Source organism: Pelmatolapia mariae, linkage group LG10_11, assembly GCF_036321145.2.
Source record: "Pelmatolapia mariae isolate MD_Pm_ZW linkage group LG10_11, Pm_UMD_F_2, whole genome shotgun sequence".
In the NCBI taxonomy this organism is placed as follows: Eukaryota; Metazoa; Chordata; class Actinopteri; order Cichliformes; family Cichlidae; genus Pelmatolapia; species Pelmatolapia mariae.
In genome coordinates this window covers 54,445,929-54,468,681 of record NC_086236.1, presented here as the reverse complement: position 1 = coordinate 54,468,681, position 22,753 = coordinate 54,445,929, and the positions used below count along the sequence as shown (strand labels likewise).

Below are 22,753 nucleotides of genomic sequence, written 5' to 3'. Positions count from 1 at the left end.
AAGTTCTCTCACTTACAAAGGCATAAACAGTCTATGCTAGTTTCATTGTAATGGAGAATATCAACCACAGCCCCCCCCCCCCCCCCCGGAAAAAAAACCACCAAAAAAAACCACCAAAACACATTACATACAACTTTAAAACTGACCTGCACGTCATTGAGTGAAAAAAGTATTTGATCCCCTAAAACCCAGGAAGAATTCTGGCTCCCACCAAATGGTTGCACACCCATATGGCACATAGATTACAAACACTCAATCAAGCAATCAATCACAAAAAGCACACCTGTCCACAGAATCAATTTCTTTAATTCCATCCTCTCCACCACCACGGGCAAGACCAAAGAGCTGTCAAAGGACATCAGGGAAAAAAATGGTAGATCTGCACAAGGTCTACAATCAGCAAGAAGGTGACAAGTGTTGGTGTTGTTATTTGTAGATGGAAGAAATATAAAATGACCATCAATCGCCCTCGCTCTGGAGCTCCAAGCCAGATCTTGCCTCATGGGGTGAGGATGATTGAGAAAAGGGTGATGGATCAAATAACATTTTTTCCCCCATGTTGACAAATGTGCATTTACTTACTGGGGGGGACACAGTGGACAACTTCATTGTGGAACCACAACAAATCTATTTATTAAAGTTCACATTTCACCTTTAATTTAAGCCAAATACAGACAGTGATAAATTATCAAATTAAAAACATTATTTTCATAATTGTTCCAATTATTTAACAGTGAAGCAAATATCTTGATAGTTCAGTAATTTCTGTGTCTAATACCACTTTTGTAGGCTGAACACAGTGCAGCATAAACTGTCCCAGTTGAGAACAGATACAAATATTTCTTTTCCTTTTTTTGTCCTTTTAAACACCTGAATTGAGTTTTTTTTCCCCCTCTCATGTGTTAAAGTGAGTGGCAGTGTTTGCTTCCATCGTCTACTGTAAATCACAGCACAAGGCTTTGTGGAACACAGAGCCAATGAGCAACTTCCCTCCATACGTAGCGGCTACCGAAGAGCCCATGATCACATGTCCATTGTCTGCATACACCTGTGTAACCACAGGCTGATCAGAATGAACGTTCTGGATACGGATGATCTGCAAACATACAAAATCATAAGAAAATAAACATAATCAGATCAATCTCTACAAATGGGTGCATGTGCTGTTATATAGTGAAAAAAGAAACACAAATAAGAAGAAACACCAGACCTCTGATCCTGGTGGGTCTTTGGGGTCAAACATGAGAGCCTTCCATGCATTAGGGTGACAGCCTAACCAAAGGTCACCATTTTCAGGGTCGACCTCGACGTTGTCACAGAGTGTACCCACAGCAACAGACTGGTTAAATGTCAAAGGAAAGACTGCAATTACACACTTATCATAGAGTCTTATATATATATATATATCTAAGAGTTTAACTCTGCAAGTACTTGCAGTGAGCATATTCAGCGTTTGTATTTTCTTTTAACACCAAATGTAGATATATTTAATACATGACTTTTTTTAGACTAAATAAATAGCACAATAAATTTTTAAGCAATAATTTGGGGAAAAAATGCTGTATATGCCAAAATGATTCAAGTTAAAACTCATATATGCAAATTTATATTAATTTTTAAATAAATCAGTTAGAAGGTTCAATTTAAAAAAAAAAAAAAAAAAACAACAAAAAATAAAACACTTTTTTTTAAATTGAATTTTTATGTAATGATTTTATCATGACCATAATTAATTTATGATTAATTAATTAATCAATTAATTAATTCAATTCAATTCAAGCCACAGACACGAATCCCTTGTGGCAAGAGAACCAAAAGGGACTTTGTAAATATAGCAATATTATTTAAAAAATAATGATAAATTATCAAAGTATTTTTCAATGGATTTAAATTTTTAAAAAACTGTCAAAAAAGCACTCCCATACTGTTGTGGTAAGTCAGTTTTATTAGCTACCTTGACATTGGCCAATGAATTGTCTTCTTTCCGCTCCAACACGTGCAGTTTTTGATCAAAAAACTCTACGACATAAATATACCTATAAAAGAGAGAGAACGTTAAAATAAAGACATTCAGATATTTGAAACATATGTAACCGTGTGCAAGGGCCTCCTGATCATTCTTACCTTTTGTCTGGTGACATGTTGATTCCATTTGCAAAGAAATAACCCTCAGAGACCACTTTTACCTCCTCAGTACTATAGTACACAACATTAGCCCACGACAGAGGCAGTAAAGGCTCCACAAATACTTTCAGGATTTCTTGGTTAAAATAGTGGTCATTTGTTGCATAGAAGCTATCCACTCCCACTGCAACAATATCATTTACGCTAGAATAGAAAGGAAACAAAAAATGTTTTGTCATGTTATTATACATTAATATGCACGTGATTTGTATGGAACTATATTATGACATGAGATGGTTGCATGAATATTGTTTAAGGCAGACTATTCAGTAAATCTCAAATGTCATTTATAACAGAAATTTGTCATATTACTTTACCTGTAGAGAAGTTCATGTTTTATGGTTTTCAGGTGCTCTAGGGCACGGTCCTCCTCCACAAACTTGAATAGCTCCACTTGGCTTTTTTGTTGAGGATGATTGACAACAAACAGGTAGACTGTGCTATCTGGAAAAAACAATAAGAAAGGCACAGAACAAAAATAATGTCTATAAGGCGTGTGTGTGTGTGTGTGTGTGTGACTGTATCAAAGTTGAGGGGCATGCATAACTTGAAATTAAATAAAAAGAAAATTATCACTAGGCTTTGCATATTATGGCACCATTTGTGTCCAAATGTCCAAACACACCCATGAAAAGCCTGGCTATTCTTACTGTACTTACATGGTACCAACTGTAAGTATCACAGCAGGTTTGACCACATGCTTGGCAAGCACACACAAGAAAAAGGAAAAAGTAAACATTGTCCTCAGTGCCCTAAGTTGAGCAATAAATTGCAAAGTTTACTCAAAAATAACAAAAATAATGTCTATAAGGCGTGTGTGTGTCAGGGTTCATATGACTTTTTCATGGTCAAATTCAAGCACTTTTTAAGCACTTTCACTTTGTGCTAATAACATCATGTACAGTCAGACAGGCATGGAGAACAGCACTGACTGGGAGGCTTTGAACAGATCAATTCAACATATAGGACTTTAAGAATGCACAAGCATCTACTTAAAATATATTTAATTTATCATCGATGATATTATTATGTACACTTCCAATGTATTTTGTTCATCTCCCTTAAATAAACAGGCAGCCTTAAAGTATGAAACATTCATATACAAATACACATATAAATGTGTCTACTCTCTCAGTGGCTGATAGTGCCCCACAGGCCTCAGTGTGAGCTTAAAGACATTTATATTGTTTAAGTAGTTTAATGTGTAGGTGCTGACGATAAACACATGTTGAATGAAAGCCGGGAAACTTTGGTAGCACAGAAACAAGTGGCTATTCTTTGTGACCATATGGATCGGTCCCTCATATTACCATTATTTCACCCAAAGGCACCAAGTTAATACTCAAAAAAGCTGCAGCAATACACACAAATATAAACAGTACTTGGTGACAACTTTGCTTTTAGCCTTTAACCCTCTGGGGTCCAGGGTATAATTGGCCATTTTTGACTACTTTTGATTTGGCCTCTATATTTCACCTTTAAAAACTGTTTATCTTGCCAATCTGTTATTTTCTCATTTTGACATAATGTGTCAGCAGAATTTATCTAAATTCAGACAAAATTTAAAATACGAGTAGAAAGTGATATTTTTTGACCACAAGCATGTTTAAGGAATCATTTTCATATCTTGAAATGCAAATAGAAATTGTACATTTTTAAAAAAAATATGCACAAGTTTTGCAAACAACAAAGTTATATGGTACTATTTACCTAAAAATGCAGCCAAGGCTCAGACATTTATAACCATTTAAAACTATTTACAGAACAATCAGGTGTTCTGCATCAAATAAGAAGGCACACAAACTATTTATGGAACTATGGAAATAGTTTGTGTCCACTATAACACAGATGAGAACAGCACAGGGATAAATCCTGCAGGTCTGACAGCAGGTGTGTCACTCAGCGTTTACACTGCAATCTGCCTTTGGTGGCTTTTTTGCAGCAACTGTGACATTCACTAGTAGAACTGACACACAAAACAAAACAACGACTACACTACACACTAACTACACAAGACAACACACTAACTTGAGACTCCAAACACGGTAAACGTCACAAATCTCTCACGTATCAAAACTCTCTCTCTCTTTCGCTCACTCGCTCTCTCTCTCGCCAGTCACTCCTAAAACTTCCCCCTCATCCCAAACAACCAAATGCCACATGTTACCATATCATTTTTTGATTGGTCGACATGGTAAATGTTTCCACCAATAGGGAAGGAGTGTTTTTTCTTTTTCTTTTTTCACTCACAAGCAAAGCGTGTTTGCTAGCGCTCTCCTTAGAAAACGCCGTTTTTACCGTTTCTTCCCGGAGTAAACGCCACTGTTTTATTCAGAAAACAAAACATCGGTTTTACGTGGCCTATCAACACAGTTTGGAAACTGGTATATAGTTTGAAGTCCGCACGTTCGACCCAAGTTGAAATGGAGACTCTGGGTCCGTAGACCCCAGAGGGTTAACCAGAAAGCCTTAAGTTGGCTAGTTATGTATCGGGCTAATGTTTAAAGCTTTCACTTGAGTAAATTAACTCATATTACTGCTAAGTAATGTTAGCTAAGTTCACAGCATATTCCATAATAGCGCTGCCATACTGCATCACACTCAGTGCGTTTCAATCATTTCTCCAGCGAGTTTGATAGCTAGCAAAATAATAATCATAATTTTAAAAAATAGCATGTGTAACGTACACGTACTGGAAAATTATTTACTAGGACTCACCTATCATGCGACTGTCGTTTTCCATCAAACACTCAAACAGCAACCTACAGGTATGTCAGCGCACTCATCACCGACTGACCGAGGGAGGGGCGGGGTCACACGTTGAAACAGACGCAAGGCAGCCCAAGCAGGGAAATTTTGCTTTTACATTTTGCGACTCATTTTATTTCTCTATCTGATAAGAAAACTATTCAATCAGATAGTTATTTGTGGTGAAAGAAATACAGTTACACTTTCAAGCACTTTTAAGCACCACATCTTAAATTCAAGCACTTTTCAAACCTTGAAAAGACAATATTAAAATTCAAGGATTTCAAGCACCCGTACGAACCCTGGTGTGTGTGTGTGTGTGTGTGTGTGTGTGTGTGTGTGTGTGTGTGTGTGAGACTCTTTCAAAGTTGAGGGGCATGCATAACTTGAAATTAAATAAAAAGAAAATTATCACTAGGCTTTGCATATTATGGCACCATTTGTCCAAATGTCCAAACACACCCATGAAAAGCCTGGCTATTCTTACTGTACTTACATGGTACCAACTGTAAGTATCACAGCAGGTTTGACCACATGCTTGGCAAGCACACACAAGAAAAAGGAAAAAGTAAACATTGTCCTCAGTGCCCTAAGTTGAGCAATAAATTGCAAAGTTTACTCAAATCGAGGACATCAGACTTTTTGCCTTCCAGATGCCATTCTGTGGACACTTGCATGCGATGTGTGCAAAACGCATATGAACTGTAGGTTTGTTTACCACTTGGATCGATGTATACACTGATGCCATGAGGGTTGAAAGAGTCAAGATCAAAGTTCCTTGGCATGTGGAGCTCTACTGGTTTCATCTGAGAATCCTGTAGATCAAGCAGAAATATCTTTCCAGGCACATCTGAGGAAGGCAGTCCAGGAAACTTCAGACCCTGCACACACAAAGCATGAAAAATACTGTAATTATACAAAGTGTAATAACACTAGCTACATTATAAATTCCTGTTGTTATTAACATTCTTATTCCACACTATTGCTATGGGTTTTAAGACTGTTAACCTAAGAGGTGGAGATTTGGCTGCTTTACAGCAAAAACAACTTACAGTGCTGATAAAGGCAAGCCCGTTTTCCAGGATCGTTATATCCTCCGATCCATAATCTACAAGCACAACATTCACATATTGTTAATTTTTCTGGTTTCTAGTGTGCATCAAAGAATCGGCTGCATTTTCTTGCGTGTTTGCTTACCCAGATTTTTGAGTGCAACACAGTTGGGGAGGTGTTTCGGGACAATCTCTCTAGTAGCAAGGCACCTTTTCCTGCAGAGTTTGCAAAACAAAAGTTATTTTGAAACAGTCCGAGTGCACAAAAGTGCTTCGACGTGAACGCTGTCTGTATTACCTCAGGTTGATAAATCTCTCTCCTAACAGCACCGACAAGGCAGCTACAAAAAGTGAAATGTATGCCAGCTTTCCCATTTTGAAATCAGGAGGGGGAAAGGTTTCCAAACGGACTTAAAAACTGCGACAACAGCGGGGCGTTCCCGAAATGCTGCATTCAGGCAATCGGAAATCCCGCCCCTTACCATGTGAAATAAGAAATGCGTCACTTCTATATTACGCATTGTGAATCTCTAAATTTGATAAACACGTAAATTTGCTGTAGATCCAAATAGCTAGCATCTAAAAGACAGATCTATGTTTTTTGTGCGCATGAAAGTTGGGGATTTTGTGAGTTGACAGGTGTTGCTTCACTGCATGTTTTGCCCTTAGTAGACAGTGAAGTGCACACAGCCTGCAGGTTTGCTCCTAATATTCTAAAAACATTCTACCAGCAGAGTTGCCTCATGGTTAACATTTGGCCTCTTGACTCTGCACATGCAATGGAGTCACCTTTGTGTGTAATATGTACCTTTGTGAGCCCTCTGGGAACATCCAGTGCACCTTCCTGCTGTGACAAAACAAATTTCCCACGTGTGGGACTAATAAAGGTTATCTTATCTTATCTTATCTTACCTGTATGGGATCATTTTTTTGTAAATTTCCCTTTCTGTAAGGGGATATGTACTCACTGGCCACTTCATTAGATACACCTTTTCAACTCCTTGTTAATAGCTAATGAACAAGTCACATGGCAGCAACTCAGTGCGTTTAGAAATGTAGACCTGGTAAAGATGACCTGCTGAAGTTGAAACGGAGCATCAGAATGATGGAGAAAGGTAATCTAATGGCTGAAAGCAGCATGGTTTTTGGTGCTGGCCTGATTATTTCAGCAACTGCTGAGATTTTCCCACAAAACCATCGCTAGAGTTTACAGAGGATGGTCTGTAAAAGAGAAACTATCCAGTGAGGAGCAGTTCTCTGGGTGAAAATGGTTCAGAGGTCAGAGGAGAATGTCTCAAATAAACGCCTGTTTCAACCAAAGTGTGCAGAAGAGCATCTCTCAACACACAGCATTTTGAAGACTGAAGCACATGGGCTAAATCTACACTACTGGCTGCCACGCCTGTGAGCTAAGAAGAGGTGCAGTCCCAAAAAGTAATTTCCGTCATTGAAATTGTTGAATGCATGAATGATATCAAGTCATTTTAAGGTTTAAAAAGTGTATTGACATTAAAAATGTCTTTTTCAAGAAAGATCTGGCCAAGATTGCAGTAGAAATTGCAACAAGTATAACCCCACCATTCTGCAAAGATATGAGCCAAAAGAAGATTGGACTGATTGTAATGCAGCTACAAACACACAGAGTGATGAAGATTAAACAGATCTTTCTTTATTTTATATATAAACTCTTCATAAATCCTGCTGACTACAGTCTATTTACTAAAATATGCAAAGAGATTACACATAAAAAAAACATAACAATTTCTGGCAGTTAATCAGTTGTTGGTATAACACATGAAACTGGAAAGAATATGGCATTATCAACATGAAACCATGGATCCATCCTGCCTTGTATCGGCGGTTCAGGCTGCTGCTGGTGTAAGGCTGTGGGGGATGTTTGCTTGGCACACTTTGAGTCATTGTTTAACTGGCACAGCCTACCTGAGTATTGTTGCTGACCATGTCCATCCCTTTATGACCACAGCGTGCCCATCTTCTGATGGCTGCTTCCAGCAGGATAACGTGCCGTGTCACAAAGTTCAAATCATGCCAAACAGTTTCTTGAACATGACAATGAGTCCATTGTACTCACATGGCCTCCACAGTCACCAGATCTCAATTGAATAAGCAACTTAATGTGACGGAATGGGAGATTCTCATCGCGGATGTGCACCCGACAAATCTGCAGCAATTGCGTGATGCTCTCACGTCAACACAAAGCAAAAATCTCTGAGGAATGTTTCCAGTACCTTAATGAATCTATGCCATATAGAATTTTAAGACAAAAAAGGGCTCAACCCAGAACAAGCAAGATGTACCTAATGAAGTGGCCAGTGACTATGCAAGTCATGCAGACTCACTCTCAAGTTCACTGCTGTTGGTTACAGCATGATCAGGGCTGTGAATGCAGGTCCTTCCCACGTTTTGGACAGAATGAAAAACAAGCAAGCAAACACACAGAAGTCTTAATTAACAGTAATGTGAATATGAGTTGTGTATAATTATGGCATTGGATAGTATTACTAATGTTTCTTAAGGTCAGCTATTCAGTAAATCTCACATATAGCTTATAGCAGGTTTGTAGTAGGTAAAGGGAAGTAGAGAAGTTCTGTGTTTTTATGGTTTTCAGGTCAACGGGGGAAGTGGTGGCCTCCGAGCAGCCTGAGGATAGTTTGGGCCTGCTGTGAAGTGTCAGTTTAACTAGTGACATAGCAAAAAGGAGCGAGTTGACACACCCCTCTGAATTCATACATCAGGTGTGACTCTCTTTCTCCATGCTCCCTGCACTAATGGCTTGCTAACCCTCTCTCTCTTCCTGGCCTTTGAAAAATCTGCGCTCACACCACAGTTTGGAGACTAATGTTTGCTTTTGTAATCTGGACAACCTTACTTCCAATGCAAGGTTTCAGCATTAGGCTGTTTTTGAACCAGTAGTGAAGATAACCATTTAAAAGCCTTCTATTGCCACTCATTCACATTTTCAGTGTAACTGGACTGAAAAAAGGGACTATTTCTCTATTTTTTTTTAATAACAGCTACCCAAAACTATGATTAAAGTGACTTCTTTTAGCCACAATAATCATATATTAAAAATAAGATATTGCCAGTCATAAAAACATGGGGTTAGCTTCCAAAATTAGCAGCCTGGTGATGTTTTTTCTTTTTTTTCATGAACATTCATGAACCTGCGATAGTCAAAAATCCCAGCCTAATTCATTGTTTTATTCCATGTCTGCACTAGGGCGTGGTCCTCGACAAGCTCGAACAGCTCTACCTGGTTCTGAGAATTTTATCTGACAAATGATAAGAAAAGTATAATACGGAAATAATCTCAAGGGGTGTGTGTGAGCGATTACATATATATTCATTTGTTCTTTCCCCACACAGAGGTTGCCGTCAGGTATTTTGAACCCTTACATTCTAAAAACACACCTATATCCACTAGTCCATCTAAAGGAAACCTGGTATTAGGCGTAAATATTCATTCAAGTAAACTTTTCTTGCAGTAAACAAGGACTATTGTGTTTCCGCTCATTGATGCATACCTACACGACCAGCCGGGTGTACAGATGTATATTCAATAACATGTAGGGCCTGCAAAACCCTGTTTAAATTGTTTATTTTTGAAGTTGTTTTCTGTAGGTGATGACCCCTCCCAACATAAAACAAAAAAGTTACAAAATTGTCTATAATCAAAATCATGTGTAAGAGACTTCATAAAAAACAAACATGAACACATACATACACATACAGAAGTGAAGTAACATAAAATTGGCAAACTATTGACCCTGTGAAACTCAGCATTGGGTGCATGCAACCTGACAGTAACTGTAGAATATCTACAAAAAGTCCAATTAAAGAACGATAGCGTCTAACAACTTCAAAACACCAACAACTCCTGCACGTTACATAGTGTGCGACCAGCGAGCGCTGTTGGGTGGGGCGCGCCAGATTCCTGACTCTTGTTTTGTGAAGTCGTGTCAAAGGTTCACAGTGTAATACAGCAGGATCCCCGTCAAACAGTTTCAAGAGCAAGACTGTATATTTGAAACATACAAAATAAATTTTTATTATCCATTCTCTTCAGGTCTACATCTCATTAGGATTTCTAGACAATAGCATTGTCAAGTAACACACCCAAATTAATTTCTAATAATTCTGACAGGTGCAACAATACATTTCTGTCAAGTCCAGGTGTCAAAATATAACTGAATGTGAAAAGCAATTTAAATCTTCTTTGTTATTTTTCCAACATAAAAGGGGGAGCCATGGCCCTGGGTCGTAGTGAGAGCTACGTGGGTCATGGCCGTGGGACACATAAACACGGGTGAGGAAGTGGCTTCAGGGCTGGGCCCCGGTGGCTGCAGGGACTTGTGTGGCCAGGGTGTTGGGGGCGGGGATGACGGGTGATCCAGCAATGTTAGCCATGGGCTGTGTGGAGGACATTGAGGTGATGCCTAGGAGAGGGAGAAGGATCATTAATCACCCGGAAAATGCACAATTACAGATAGGAGGGAGATCAAAGAACAGGCATCACGATGGGCTGGATCTTACATCACAAGTAAAAATATTCATAATCACAAAGTTCAAGCCAGCTAGAATAATACAGGCGTTTTCAAAATGTTCCATAGTTATAATATACAATCAGTACACATCTTTGTACATATGCATGCCGTTAGATTGCTTCAGTTTGTTTCAACTGAACTTTCCAATTTTCAAAAGGAAAAAGTGTGAAGCTGTCCAGGTGCCATTCTGAGAAAAGTAAATATGAGTAACTCCTGCACAGCATGCCTTAAAAGCAGCTGCAGCTGATATTATTATGTGCCAAAGTTACCTGATGCAATCTGTAAGAAATGTTGCCACATTACTAATCGGAAAATCACAGCTCTAAAGGGTGATGTACTTTATTTATGTTTTTTAACACCATTGCATAACTTTAACTGCAGCCATTGTCAGGTGTTCCTTCAAAAAAAAAAAAAAAGTCAAGAAAGTCACACCTCTACTTTACAGTAAAGGCCTAATTATAGATATCTAGCAGAGGTCATCTGTTTTCTAGATAATTCTTTGCAAAAGCATCGTGCAGCTAGCAAGACTGTTGTCTGTAAGTGCATGCCACTTTGAGCAAGATTACTCACCGGCCATCATACTTGAGGAGCTGACTGGAGTGGAGCTGGCAGCCATCCCTCCAGGAGTGGCCCCCCTTCCCTGATCTTTTACGATGGGATCTGAGAACAAACATATATGTAAGCAACCATGAAATGTTTAAAAAAAAGAAAAAGAAAAAAAACCAATACATGCAGAGACAGGAAATACAAGACTTACAGAAGTAAGGATGATCCATGGCCTCTCTGGCCGTGAGGCGGGCTTGATGGTCGTAACGCAGCAGTTTGTCAAGGAAGTCTAGAGCCTCTGTACTGACTAGGTGCTGGTTCTCGCTGTGCACAAACCTTTCCCACCTTTTGCGGGAATGCCTAGAGGCAAAAAGTTGGCCATTGAGACTTAATGCATGAGTCATAAGCCAAAACACTCAATGGATGCTTTATTAATAACAAGCAGCTATGATCTTTTACCTTCCCAGAATGTCATTGAACCGTGGATCCAGCTCAATGTTGTACTTGTCAATGTAGTCATACAGGTCCTCTGTGCCAAGTACTTTTGCAATTCGCACAAGCTGCAAAACAAAAAATACAGAAAAAAAAAAAGCAGTTGGATTACATAAAGCATTTGTTTGACCATGGTGTGTACAGACCAATAATTAATGGTGGGAGAGTACAAATACAGGACTACACATTTTGTTATATTAAGACTGGGCATGTTTGACACTCATTCTATTCATTCTGCTTCAAATCATCAAACTTATCAAAGTATGCTTAAAGGAAAGTAATTTTAAAAATCTGATGATAGCAAACAATTATTTAAGAAGTTATTTTTATTTAATTGGAAGATTGGAAGTAGTACAAAGTGAGCACTTGAAATATAAAATGACAAAAAAAGAAAAGAAAATTTGCTACATCATACCAACAAAAACACAGTTCCAGTAGTTGATTTTCTTATCAGTCACACATATTACCAGAAAATAAAAGCCCACGCGAATAAACATAATTTAACCTTTTACCGTGATTCATTATTTTTTATTAGCAAAGACCAAAGGTTTCCTATTTATCGATGGTGGTTTACTTCAACTGGGTGGAGCATCTAGAGAAATGATTAACTGATCGTAGCACAGTCATCGTTATGATAGCTTTTTCTTTGAAAGTATATGAATCAACCTTGTGACCCTTAAACTGGTTTGAAATGATACGACTGTTTCAGTAAGTAAGAAATACCGTATTGAATCATTTGTCGCTCACTGCATTTTGATATTATAATTCAAGAAAAGTAATTATGCTAGATGAATTGATGCTGATAATTACAACTAAGAACCGTATTAGCAGGTGATCGAAAGCTAAAATGTACAAATAATCAAATGTTGAATACTAACGTTTTATAACAGAGGTTCAATAAAGAATCCTAACTATTTAGTTACAATAAAGAGGACTTGATGCTAGGCTTCAATTTGATGGACTACTTTAGCGTCTTGACCTTAGTCCTAGTGTAGATAAGCAAAGCTAACATAACTGACATTACAGACGGAATTAAACTGTGTCATGACGTACGTCCTTAGATATGTCGTCACGTCTTGCACCCTTTGTTTTTTTCCTGGTTCATTTAATACATCAAGCTAGCACAAAGTTAATAATAAACAAACCCTGAAGCAATCGCTGCTGGTTTTCCACACAAGGTTACGATGACACCAGCGCCTGCTCTAAGAATACTAGTGTGACTGTGTAGAAAATAAAAATACTCCTGTATTGTGGGGAAAAAAAAGCTCTGCAGCTCTATTTTGGCCACAAGGTCCCTGACCACACTGACAAGACTATATTTAAAGAACAAAAACAAAAAAAACTTCATACCTGATCATAGTTGTCATGACCATGAAAGAAAGGTTCCTTCCTGAAGATCATGCTGGCGAGCATGCAACCCAAACTCCACATGTCCAAGCTGTAGTCATACATCTACAAATAATATAAAGAGGGGCACTGGATTGAAGTGGCTTCCTGACTTGATTATATATTGAACACAGACATTTATTTGCCTTTACATGCAGATAGCAATATAAAGAGTTTCACCTGGTAGTCTACCAGCAGTTCAGGTCCTTTGAAGTACCTGGATGCCACTCTCACGTTGTATTCTTGGTTTGGATGGTAGAATTCAGCCAAACCCCAATCGATTAGACGGAGCTGAACAAGAAGAACAAGTCAGAATATGCTGCAATAACTGTATTGGGCTACAAGCCAAAGCTGGTGTGAACCACAAATGATAATGAGAATAGCCAACATAATAATACAATACCTTTCTATGTTCATGATCAATCATTACATTGTGTGGCTTGACGTCTCTGTGCATAATTCCCATACTGTGGCAGTAATCCAGAGCCTGCCATTTAAAAAAAAGAAAAAAAGAAAAGATATATATTGATTTAATGTTTCCAATATAACAGAACAGCTGGTGCAATCCACATGTACGACAAACTGCTTACCTTTAAGATTTCGTACATGTAGAACCGTATGTCAAAGTCGGACAGAGTTTGATACAATTGCTGTAAAAGAATAAAAAAAACAAAAACAAATTAGAGGCAGTTTGGGAAAAAAAAAATAGTAAGATTAACATTTTAAAATTCCCAGTCCACAAAAACACAACATCATTACCTTGAAATCTGTGTTGTTGACATGTTCAAACACCAGAGCTGGGGTCCGTGACTAAAAGAAAAAGGGAAATGTGTGTTTGTGTATAAAGTCTTTCGCGTTTAAAAGCCTTGAATTATTATAAGTAGAAAAACAGAACATTACCACAGGGTCCTTGACGATATCTAACAGTGAGATGATATTTGGACCACCCCTCAAATTCTCCAGGATCTTTATTTCTCTCTTGATTTTCTTTTTCTTGACAGGCTATGGACAGGGACGAGGTCTCATGAGGCTTATAAAATCTCAACTGAAGTGACAAAGTGAAATCCACCAACAATCAATCAATAAACATCCATACCTTCAGTATTTTGACAACCACTTTTTCATTGTTTGTGATGTTTATGGCTTCAAACACTTCACTATATTTGCCTCTCCCTAGTTTTCTGACTAGCTGATAGTCGTCTTGGTTGCTGGGGAAAAAAATAATTAAAAAGCCAGAGTTAAAAACTAAGAAAAGGAAAAAAAAACTAAACAAAAAACAAAAACAAAACTAAACCAAGGCCACCAACAATAACCCCTTTTCCTTACCCCCATTCAACAACATGGGACTCATAGTCCCAGTATTCCCGAGGTCTCTGTGTGTTTACATCAGGGTAAACTCGAGAGCGGCTTGGAACAGGGCCAGACATATTCTACAAAGGGTCTTCTCTAAATCTCCTGAGATGAGACAGAAAAAGAACAAATGAAATTATACAATAAAGCTCTATTAAAATCACAGGGGCACAAATGTGCAAGACAAATACATATTGATGGTTACATAAGCATTTTTGAGTACTGGTTTAGCATTCCAACTGTTATGAACAGCCTTGTATATAAAATATGGGCCAAATATTGAAATATAAGACAGCACAGCATACCTGGGAGGTTTCCTCCAGGACAATGGTGAAAGATGAACTGAAACAGGGGTGGCTGAAATGCCTCTACAGTAAGTAAGCTACATAGGAAAACAGACAAAAAATATACATATACATATATATATATATATAGTTAAAAACCATCACAGTTCCGGGCATTTATTAAATATTACAAGAAGAAATGATGAGCAATGTGTAGCAAAAAGTTTAAGACATATTTAGACTGTCTCAATGGTAGCCTGATTAAAACTTTCAAAAGAAAAATGTGAATATTCCCCACACGCTACAGAAGAGCAGTAATAGCATCTTAAGTAAAATAGAGCCATTTTTAAAGTAAAACAGACACGTTTAAACAAAACTAAGGACAGCCCGGGGATGTCTAGTGTGTGTAAATGTGGTGGCGTATAAAATGGAGCAACCTGAATGTTAAATGGGGGCATCCAACCAGTCTAATCAGGAGGTACGGGGTTCAATACAGTCATCACTGGGGGCTACACCAAGCCAGTATCTCCTGTTGAAACGGGGCAGAAATGTAGGTTAATTAAAATCAACAGTATCAATCAGGAAAACACGAGCAGAGTGTGCTAGCCAACGTACGCCAACCACTATATAACGTTATTAAGCTTATGTCAAATTTACGAGCACACGAGGAGCATCCAGTCGACAAATGATCTATCTGCTACGAGACACGCGTTCAGCTGGAGCCAGTTTGCCCGCTTAATACTTTGACGAAGAGGTGAAATGTGCGCACAAGCCTTCTGTGGCCCCACAAGGCCTACTGTGGAGCTAAGAGCTAGCCGGGCAGCTGGCTTACATGCTAGTTAGCATTAGCTTCGCCAACTGCAGAGTAAAAAAAGCCGGGTACAAAGTCACAACAAGCTCTCGACCACACTATGGGTCTGTAACGGAAAGAAAATAATAATTCTGCGTTAAAGTAGTAAAACGACTTTCCAATTGGCCATTATTAAAGTGGAACTTCACAAAAAGCTTCGAAAAAATATATTTCTTAAAGCTAAAAAGTGCTAAGCTAACAAGCTAGGGGAGTGAATAGCCAGCTTGGCTGGCGAGGCAACTGGCTGACAACGCCTTGAAAAAACACCCTTGAAGCACTGTGATCGAACAGCAGAATGGCGTCGCGGCTGTGTTACTTATCCCTAGCCTTTCCTCGTGTGTATAGCACCCACAAATAGCTCTAAACCAACGAATATTTGCGATTAAATAACCCGATTACCTCTCAGCGTTGTTGGGACGTCAATATGGCGATGCTCGAGATCAAGAGCTTAGTGCGAACAGCCTCTCCTGCAGGGGGCGCTCTCTCTTTTCTTTTTCATAGGGACACTGTAACTCAGTCTGCCACCAACAGGTCTCGCTAGAGGAGGAAACTTTGATCCGGACGTCTCTGTAGTTAAAGCTTTTTAGTTTATGTAAACCTACTCCAAAACTCAGTGTTCGGTTCCACAAGTAGACTAAAACATCCCATCTGTTAAAAACAAGTAAATGTATAAATATAAATAAATGTATTACTGTGTGCATAATATTGTATTTTGTCTTTTTTATTTCTATTCTCTTGGATTTTTTTTCTACTTTAATTTTTTTCTAATATATCTCTAATTCACTTTTTCTTCCTGTACATTGTGCTTTTGTAACAAGTGAATTTCCCCAGTGTGGGTTTAAGCAAGGCCTATGCCTATATTTATCTGAGCATCACAAACGGTTTACTTAATTCAATACTGTTAGTTTCACATCTGACATCGGGAAAATACCTAAATAATAAATTTAATCATTTAAGGTTGAAATTTGATTACTTTTCTTAAAGTGACCCAAAATACACGAAAATAAAACTCAAATATGACCTTTATTCATTGAGATTTTTTTTTTAGGTCCACTAATGTGCGTCAAATCAAGGAAAATGTGTAGTTTTAGGGAATTTTGAAACTGTGAAAATGTACATGCCATGTTTGTCTATCACATGAATAGTCAGTGTTTCCTCCACATTTGCCCAGGTTCCTGCAGACAAAGAAACCTATTGGTCTTTGAAGGATCACGGTGGAATCGCCAAACAGCATCATAGTAAAACATCAGGGGGAATGATCATAAGTAACAGAGGTATGAGGTCTGAAATAAGGTGGGCATAGTGGTAGACTGGTTAACACTGCTGCCTCAGTGCAAAAAGGTTCCTGGTTCATATGCTCGCTGTGGCATCTCTGTGTGGAATTTGCATGCTTGATCTACTTCAGTGTATCTAGAGTGGGTTTTTTTCCCACAGTCCAAAGACTGTCAGGTTAATTGGGGATTCTGAATTTGCAGTCAATATGAAGAAGATAAAATACCTGAAGTGTATGGAATAAAGTTCTGTATGAATGTATAGTTAAAGTGTGAATTATAGTAAGAAGAGTGATCATTAAAGCTATACTAAATATAAATGTGTGTACTAGCAGATAACACATGTGAGAATATCTAACAATAAACAAACTGTAATCCATCTATTCTGAACTATTGAAACAGAGATTAAAGGAGGGACTGCGGCAGAACAAGATTATAATAGCATGCGTGTGATTTACCTCTTATCGCTGCTTTGAACGCACAGACAAGTTTGCAATAAGCATTCTTTTGCTCTAAGTGTTCATTAACATTGAATAAATATTGATCATCTGTGAAACAATATTTAAGGATAAATCATTCATTTATTAATGCAGAACAGGCTTTGTATATATTCTAAATTGATCTGATCTGTTGTTCAAAATTTGTTGTAAACTTTTACTATGAATTCAAAACTGATCTGAATCATAATGTGAAAGCATATAGATTATGAACAGAATGTAAGGGTTAAATGTGATTTACATAATTTTCCTGCTTTTAATATCATTGTGGTTGTACTGTAGAACTAGAGAAAGAAGGGATATATATGAAATTGCAATTTAAATAGATTCACCTGAAATCTTGCACTCTTCATGACATTTGGAGGACCACAATGAGTAAATGGACAATGAAGAAAGGGCGACGCAACAATACATGTTCTGTGGCCATAGAATAGCCTCAGGGGCATTTCTCTGAAGAAAACCTGCCACCTGTAATTAACACATAAATGAGGGGAAGACCAGTGGCTTCTGTGAATGTTAAGAATGATTGTTGTCATACTGAACTGAAATGAATAGGCCTTTGTAAACATATCAGAGCCTTTAACCTAATTGTTGCTCCTCTACGTGCCATTCACGCACTGTTCAACACAAAGAAACAGTCTTTGACTAAAACTCAATTTGATACCTCTTGTGAGAATCTATAATTAACCAAGGCAAGGCCTATTAAAGGTCACAAAGCGAGACAAAGCAGCAGCACATAAAAGCCTCCTAACTGCGCTCTTGACCACTGACCAACAGTGGACAGACCCAGGACCCAAAGTCAGCAATGAAGATGTAAGTCTGGACTGATTGATTTATTTTGCATTTTTAAACTTCTGTAATTAAAGCTACTTTCACCTACTAGCCACAAATGAGACATTGCATTAGTTTTGATATAAGTATGTATTTTCTAACTGAAATCTTGAATAATTTTTTCAGCCTCTTGTGTTGCCTGCTCCTGCTTCCATTTGCAGATATGGTGGTGGCAGCTTCTATCAAAGGTAAACCACTGAAAGAGAGTAAATAATTAAATATTGTTCAGGAAACTGTTAATTTTGTAATAAAATTAAAATCTGTCTAACAGGGCAATCCCCAAAAAAAGGTGTGTTAAGCTTTCTACATGGTAAGAACTATTCATGTCGCTAAATAATGCTTGTACCATTGTTTGAAATGATCAAACAATGTTTGTTCATTGCAAATTTGTAGATGCACTAGCACTTACTACAGAAAGGACCACACCTGCAGCCGTTACAGGTCAGTGCTTCCAAATGTAGCTTTCAGATATACTCACATCCTCAAATTACTTTTGGTTCTCTATAAAAATAATCCGGAGTGCATTAACCTCCTAGGGCCTGCCGTCCACATATGTGGACATCACATTTTTGGTTATTTTGACCAAAATACTCAATTTTGCTCTACATGGGCTGATATCCACTTACGAGGACATTATACTGCTACTGTTCTATCAAAATTTTAAATGAATATCCTCATTTGTGTCTCATATTTGTCTTAAAAACAAAAATAAGGTAAAAAAAAAAATCTGGAAATTCTTTGTTTTTACATTCATCGGGCCCCAATATGCCCAAATATCAAAGAGAAATTAGAAATGCATGTCGTGGAAGAGTTCGGGCCTTAGGAGGTTAAAGAGAACAGAAACATTTCTAGTAATCGTGCTGTTTTTGTTGTTTACTTTTACTTGTTTAATGCAGCACAAAGGACCCCTCTATGTGGCACTGTGAATAAGCAAGACTCAGACGGTACACTTTTTTGTTGTTGTTTTCTTTTTCATTTTTAAAGAGCATCTAAAAACACACTGAACAAAACAAAAGAACTCAAACAAACAAAAAAGCACAATTACTTTTTCAATAAATGGCTAAAAATTCATTCACAGATATGTCAGATGCCAAATCTACAGAGAGCTCTGAAACCAACAGATGTTCAGGTACGTGAACAATTTGGATGATGTGCAAATTTAGTAAAAAAGAATGTAATGCTATATCAATAAACAAAGATATTTTCTAATATTTCAGAATCTGATGCGTTTGACAAAAATGGAGATGAAAGCAGAGGTGCAGTGCTTTTAATCAAAATTATTAGACAAATGAATCAAACTGTCTGTATCAGTGCGGTGAATGTGGTGATTCAGATGGCATAGCAATGACTTCCATTCTTCCTAGATGTATCCAAAGACCTTGACAGCGATGAGATCATGATTCCTGGAGCTGTGGCAAAAAATAAGGCTCCGTCAAGGAAGGTGACTGTAGTGGGCAATGACAGTATGGCAGCGATGGATATGACCAGCAGCCTGGTTCAGGACCATGGGAGCAGGGAGCATAGTTTGATTCAAGGAGAACTCCAAGCAAGCAGAGACAGTGAGGAAGGAGGGATAACAAATGCTTGGGAGGGTGGTGGTCAAAGCACCAATCTCCAAAGGTGGGCCACACGAGGAAAAGTTAATGGGATGAGTGGTATGTTGGTCCATGGCCAAATCAGAGAAAGGCCAAATTGGGATAGTTTGGAAGACAGCAGTGACAGCCTGGCTGGAGTGAGCACCAACAAACAAACGGACTATGATGGTAAGCCCATATTCTGTATGACATATTTCCAGGACTTATGCTGTGAGAAATAAAAAAGCTATACAATTGTTAATATTCCCACAGAAACCAGAGAATATATGAGCTCTGAAACCTATCCAGTTGGTAAGAATTTGTTGTTCTCTTAATTACTAATGTAATGCACACAATGACTGTTTCCAGAGGGTTATATCAGTGTTTGTGATCCTATCTTTTCTTTGCTTTAGTCCCACAAGAGCACAGGTCCAGCAGCTTGCCCATTCCATCCAAGAGCCATGTCGCTTGATGAGCACACAGAGGTCAGTTTCCTCTGGATTTGAATCACATTTCAAGTATAACTCTAAGTAACCAACCTGACTTAGAAAACCACTGATGCCACATTGCCCGACTAAATTCCTCACATTTCCTTCACTTAAGATGAACCAGTTTTCTATATCTGGCTTGTGTTCCACATGTTCTGATTGCAGTTTTAACATTTTTCCTCTCTATTTTCAGATTGCATGTCTTCCTTATGAATCACGGCTCACTGTCTGTTGACTCAGGAGACTCAACTCAAGACAGTTTGCTTCCACATCCGGATGCTGCAGGGACTTTTTCTATCCAAAATTAGATTTTCAGCACACGTTTTTGTTCTCTGATCAAACAAACAAATGTAAAAAATAAATATGTTTTGATTTAACCTGTGCTGGGTGTGTTGGTGTAAGCTGTCAGAGTGTGATGAAAATAAAGCCAACATCAATTAAATCATAAATGAAGCAATGCAATTACTTTTGAAGACTTGACAGGATCTGTCTGAGCCAAAAATCTGGTTTTAAAATGTAGTTTCATTTATTATTAGTTAGATACAAATACATATCATAAAACAGCCTAAAACAGGAATGTGAAGCAGCAAAGATTACATTTAGTGCCAGGCAGTACTCACTGAATACAACATCAATCAGTTAATGCAGAATAAACAAATTATTTGCGAGTAAATGTGACAAAGCGCAATCTTAGTTTATATTTTACATTGTGGAGCTAATTACAAACAGGACACTGTCAGCACTTTGATACGTTTTATGTTATTCAGTCATTTCCTATAGTGCCGAAGTTCACTGTAAACATCTGACTGGACTCCATGTAACTCCTACAGAAAAGTCAAAGCAATGCATCATTGTAATACGTATAATGTACATTATATATATTGTTTTGTTTCAAGTGTGTTTTTAGTTATTCATTTTTTATTTTTAAAAGAGTCTATACATCACCTGGTATGGAGATTCTGTGACCTCTGTTGCCATTTTCTTTGAAATTGATGATGGTACACTTCTTTTGCCTGATAGGAGATTTAGAAGTGTCAGGTTAATGCCCATTTGGCATAACACCACTAGGCAAACATACACATGTAAAGAAAGGCACACGAATACAGTGCTCACCACTGTGTGATTCCCATTCCCTCTTTCTCCTCTGATGAGTCGCAAAGCAAAATACAGAAATAGTGATGAAGATGGTCAAGATGATGTCAGAGGCAATAATGCCTATTACAGATTCCATGTTTATCAGGTAACAGGAACCACATTCTGTTAAAACAAAAAAAACCCCAACAACATATGATTGAAATACAAAAGCCAAACACACACATCATGCAGGGGCAAAGAGTTAAAGCTAGATACCTTGCTGTCCTTCTGATGAGCCTGCGAGACAAAGAATAAACAAACCTCAGGTTATAAAAAGAATCGAGGGTAGTCCTGTGTTCCTTTGCTACCATCGCTATAGATGTTCAAAACCAAAATATACGCTACTCACCAAACAACGAACCCACAATACAGAGAGCATCAGACATCTTCTAAAGTTTTTGGTTTCTGGTCTAAGAGGAAATGAGACAAGGAGGGTGAGAGCCTCCGGTCCTTCTGTTCTCTTTCGCTAGGCTCTCGCACCTAGATATCGAAAGGTAGAAGGGTTCTCTGGTAAAGGGCTGTCCACAGGGAGTGTTGTCAGGGTGTCAGGATTCGTGAGCATATGACTGTGATAGCAGGAGGAGAAGTGAGTCCACTCAGAGAAGAGGAAGCTGGTGGTTCTGTTTTTGCCACATTCTTGTGAGGAATGCTGCTCTATAAAAAGAAAATATTTGACTTTAATCCTTTAATTTATTTTAATTTTAATTTTTAGCGATGTTTTCATAAAAATAAAATCTAGGCTAGGCAAAGATAAGGAGCTGTGTGAGGTCAGTTTCATTACACCTTCAGTTTCTGCAGAAATACGTGTGATGGTATCTCTGTATAGAGCGTTTCCGCATGACCTGTGGTTTAGTGCAAGCGGTTGGCCACAGTAAGAGCTACCTAGTCTCTGAGCCGCTTTAAAACCACTGGTTTATCTATAAGTCGGGTGTACTGTCAGTAAAAATGAAAGTTTCACTGTTATTGTCACGCAGATTCCCACATTTAACCAAATATACACATTACTGTTCCCATAGTAATTAAGAGGGTTAGTAGCAGCTGGGTGCTGCGTTTGAAGGAATCAGGACACCCAGTGATATATTGAGCACAAATTCAGAATCAGTGAGTGTATGAACATTAAAACAAGACTTGTGTTTTTCATGTTTTCAGTATCACTATTTTGCGAGACAAATTCAAGCATTTTGACTGTTTCTGATAATTACCAGTAAAACATCCTTGATGTTTTGTATTTACTTTCAATTTACAGATTTAAGAAAGAAAAGAAACCACAATCAAAACAAAACATGAGGAAAACAGAAAATCATAATCATAATAAATAACTTAACACGTTCAAAGAAGGAGTAGGAAGTGTCAAGGGGGCCCAGGGGCCAGTATGCGGGAGTGGACCCAAATGCAGACACGAGCAGGACAGTGAGAAGATTTATTGGGTGCATAGAGAAGCAAGATAATAAGATGTGGGGACATAGTGTGAGTCTCTGACATGAAGGCATTGAAACAGAGG

At 38.1% G+C, this 22,753-nt stretch overlaps 4 protein-coding genes across 6 annotated transcripts; 1 reads left to right on the top strand and 3 right to left on the bottom strand.

The window, feature by feature from the left end:
• Positions 1-286: 286 nt before the first annotated feature.
• On the bottom strand, positions 287-6,420 carry LOC134637470 (serum paraoxonase/arylesterase 2-like). The gene is made up of 9 exons (XM_063487903.1): positions 6,283-6,420; positions 6,130-6,200; positions 5,985-6,040; positions 5,651-5,813; positions 2,502-2,628; positions 2,125-2,328; positions 1,955-2,036; positions 1,211-1,339; positions 287-1,096 (listed from the first exon to the last, which is right to left on the bottom strand). Exons 1-9 carry the CDS (start codon positions 6,357-6,359, stop codon positions 935-937), a joined length of 1,071 nt encoding a protein of 356 aa, XP_063343973.1. The 5' UTR covers positions 6,360-6,420; the 3' UTR covers positions 287-934.
• A 3,262-nt stretch (positions 6,421-9,682) lies between these two features.
• LOC134637113 (casein kinase II subunit alpha-like) lies at positions 9,683-15,928 on the bottom strand. The gene is made up of 15 exons (XM_063487458.1): positions 15,857-15,928; positions 15,045-15,136; positions 14,629-14,705; positions 14,300-14,428; positions 14,070-14,181; positions 13,874-13,975; positions 13,733-13,783; positions 13,564-13,623; positions 13,377-13,460; positions 13,154-13,264; positions 12,938-13,039; positions 11,555-11,655; positions 11,307-11,455; positions 11,120-11,209; positions 9,683-10,441 (listed from the first exon to the last, which is right to left on the bottom strand). The coding sequence occupies exons 4-15, from the start codon at positions 14,398-14,400 to the stop codon at positions 10,326-10,328; spliced, it is 1,179 nt and encodes a 392-aa protein (XP_063343528.1). The 5' UTR covers positions 14,401-14,428; positions 14,629-14,705; positions 15,045-15,136; positions 15,857-15,928; the 3' UTR covers positions 9,683-10,325.
• Positions 15,929-17,962: 2,034 nt separating this feature from the next.
• LOC134636938 (uncharacterized) lies at positions 17,963-20,543 on the top strand. 3 transcript variants are annotated; one of them, XM_063487210.1, is made up of 11 exons: positions 17,963-18,038; positions 18,183-18,244; positions 18,328-18,345; positions 18,450-18,497; positions 18,953-19,000; positions 19,135-19,185; positions 19,274-19,312; positions 19,421-19,819; positions 19,904-19,942; positions 20,044-20,115; positions 20,312-20,543. In XM_063487210.1, the coding sequence occupies exons 1-10, from the start codon at positions 18,031-18,033 to the stop codon at positions 20,100-20,102; spliced, it is 771 nt and encodes a 256-aa protein (XP_063343280.1). In that variant the 5' UTR covers positions 17,963-18,030; the 3' UTR covers positions 20,103-20,115; positions 20,312-20,543. The 3 variants fall into 3 exon arrangements, with proteins under 3 accessions (XP_063343280.1, XP_063343279.1, XP_063343281.1); XM_063487209.1 differs by having other exon boundaries at positions 18,328-18,366; XM_063487211.1 differs by lacking the exon at positions 18,328-18,345.
• Positions 20,544-20,835: 292 nt separating this feature from the next.
• Positions 20,836-21,710, bottom strand: tyrobp (transmembrane immune signaling adaptor TYROBP). Its single transcript, XM_063488385.1, has 5 exons — positions 21,602-21,710; positions 21,469-21,489; positions 21,232-21,375; positions 21,064-21,131; positions 20,836-20,942 (listed from the first exon to the last, which is right to left on the bottom strand). Exons 1-5 carry the CDS (start codon positions 21,636-21,638, stop codon positions 20,886-20,888), a joined length of 327 nt encoding a protein of 108 aa, XP_063344455.1. The 5' UTR covers positions 21,639-21,710; the 3' UTR covers positions 20,836-20,885.
• Positions 21,711-22,753: the final 1,043 nt, after the last annotated feature.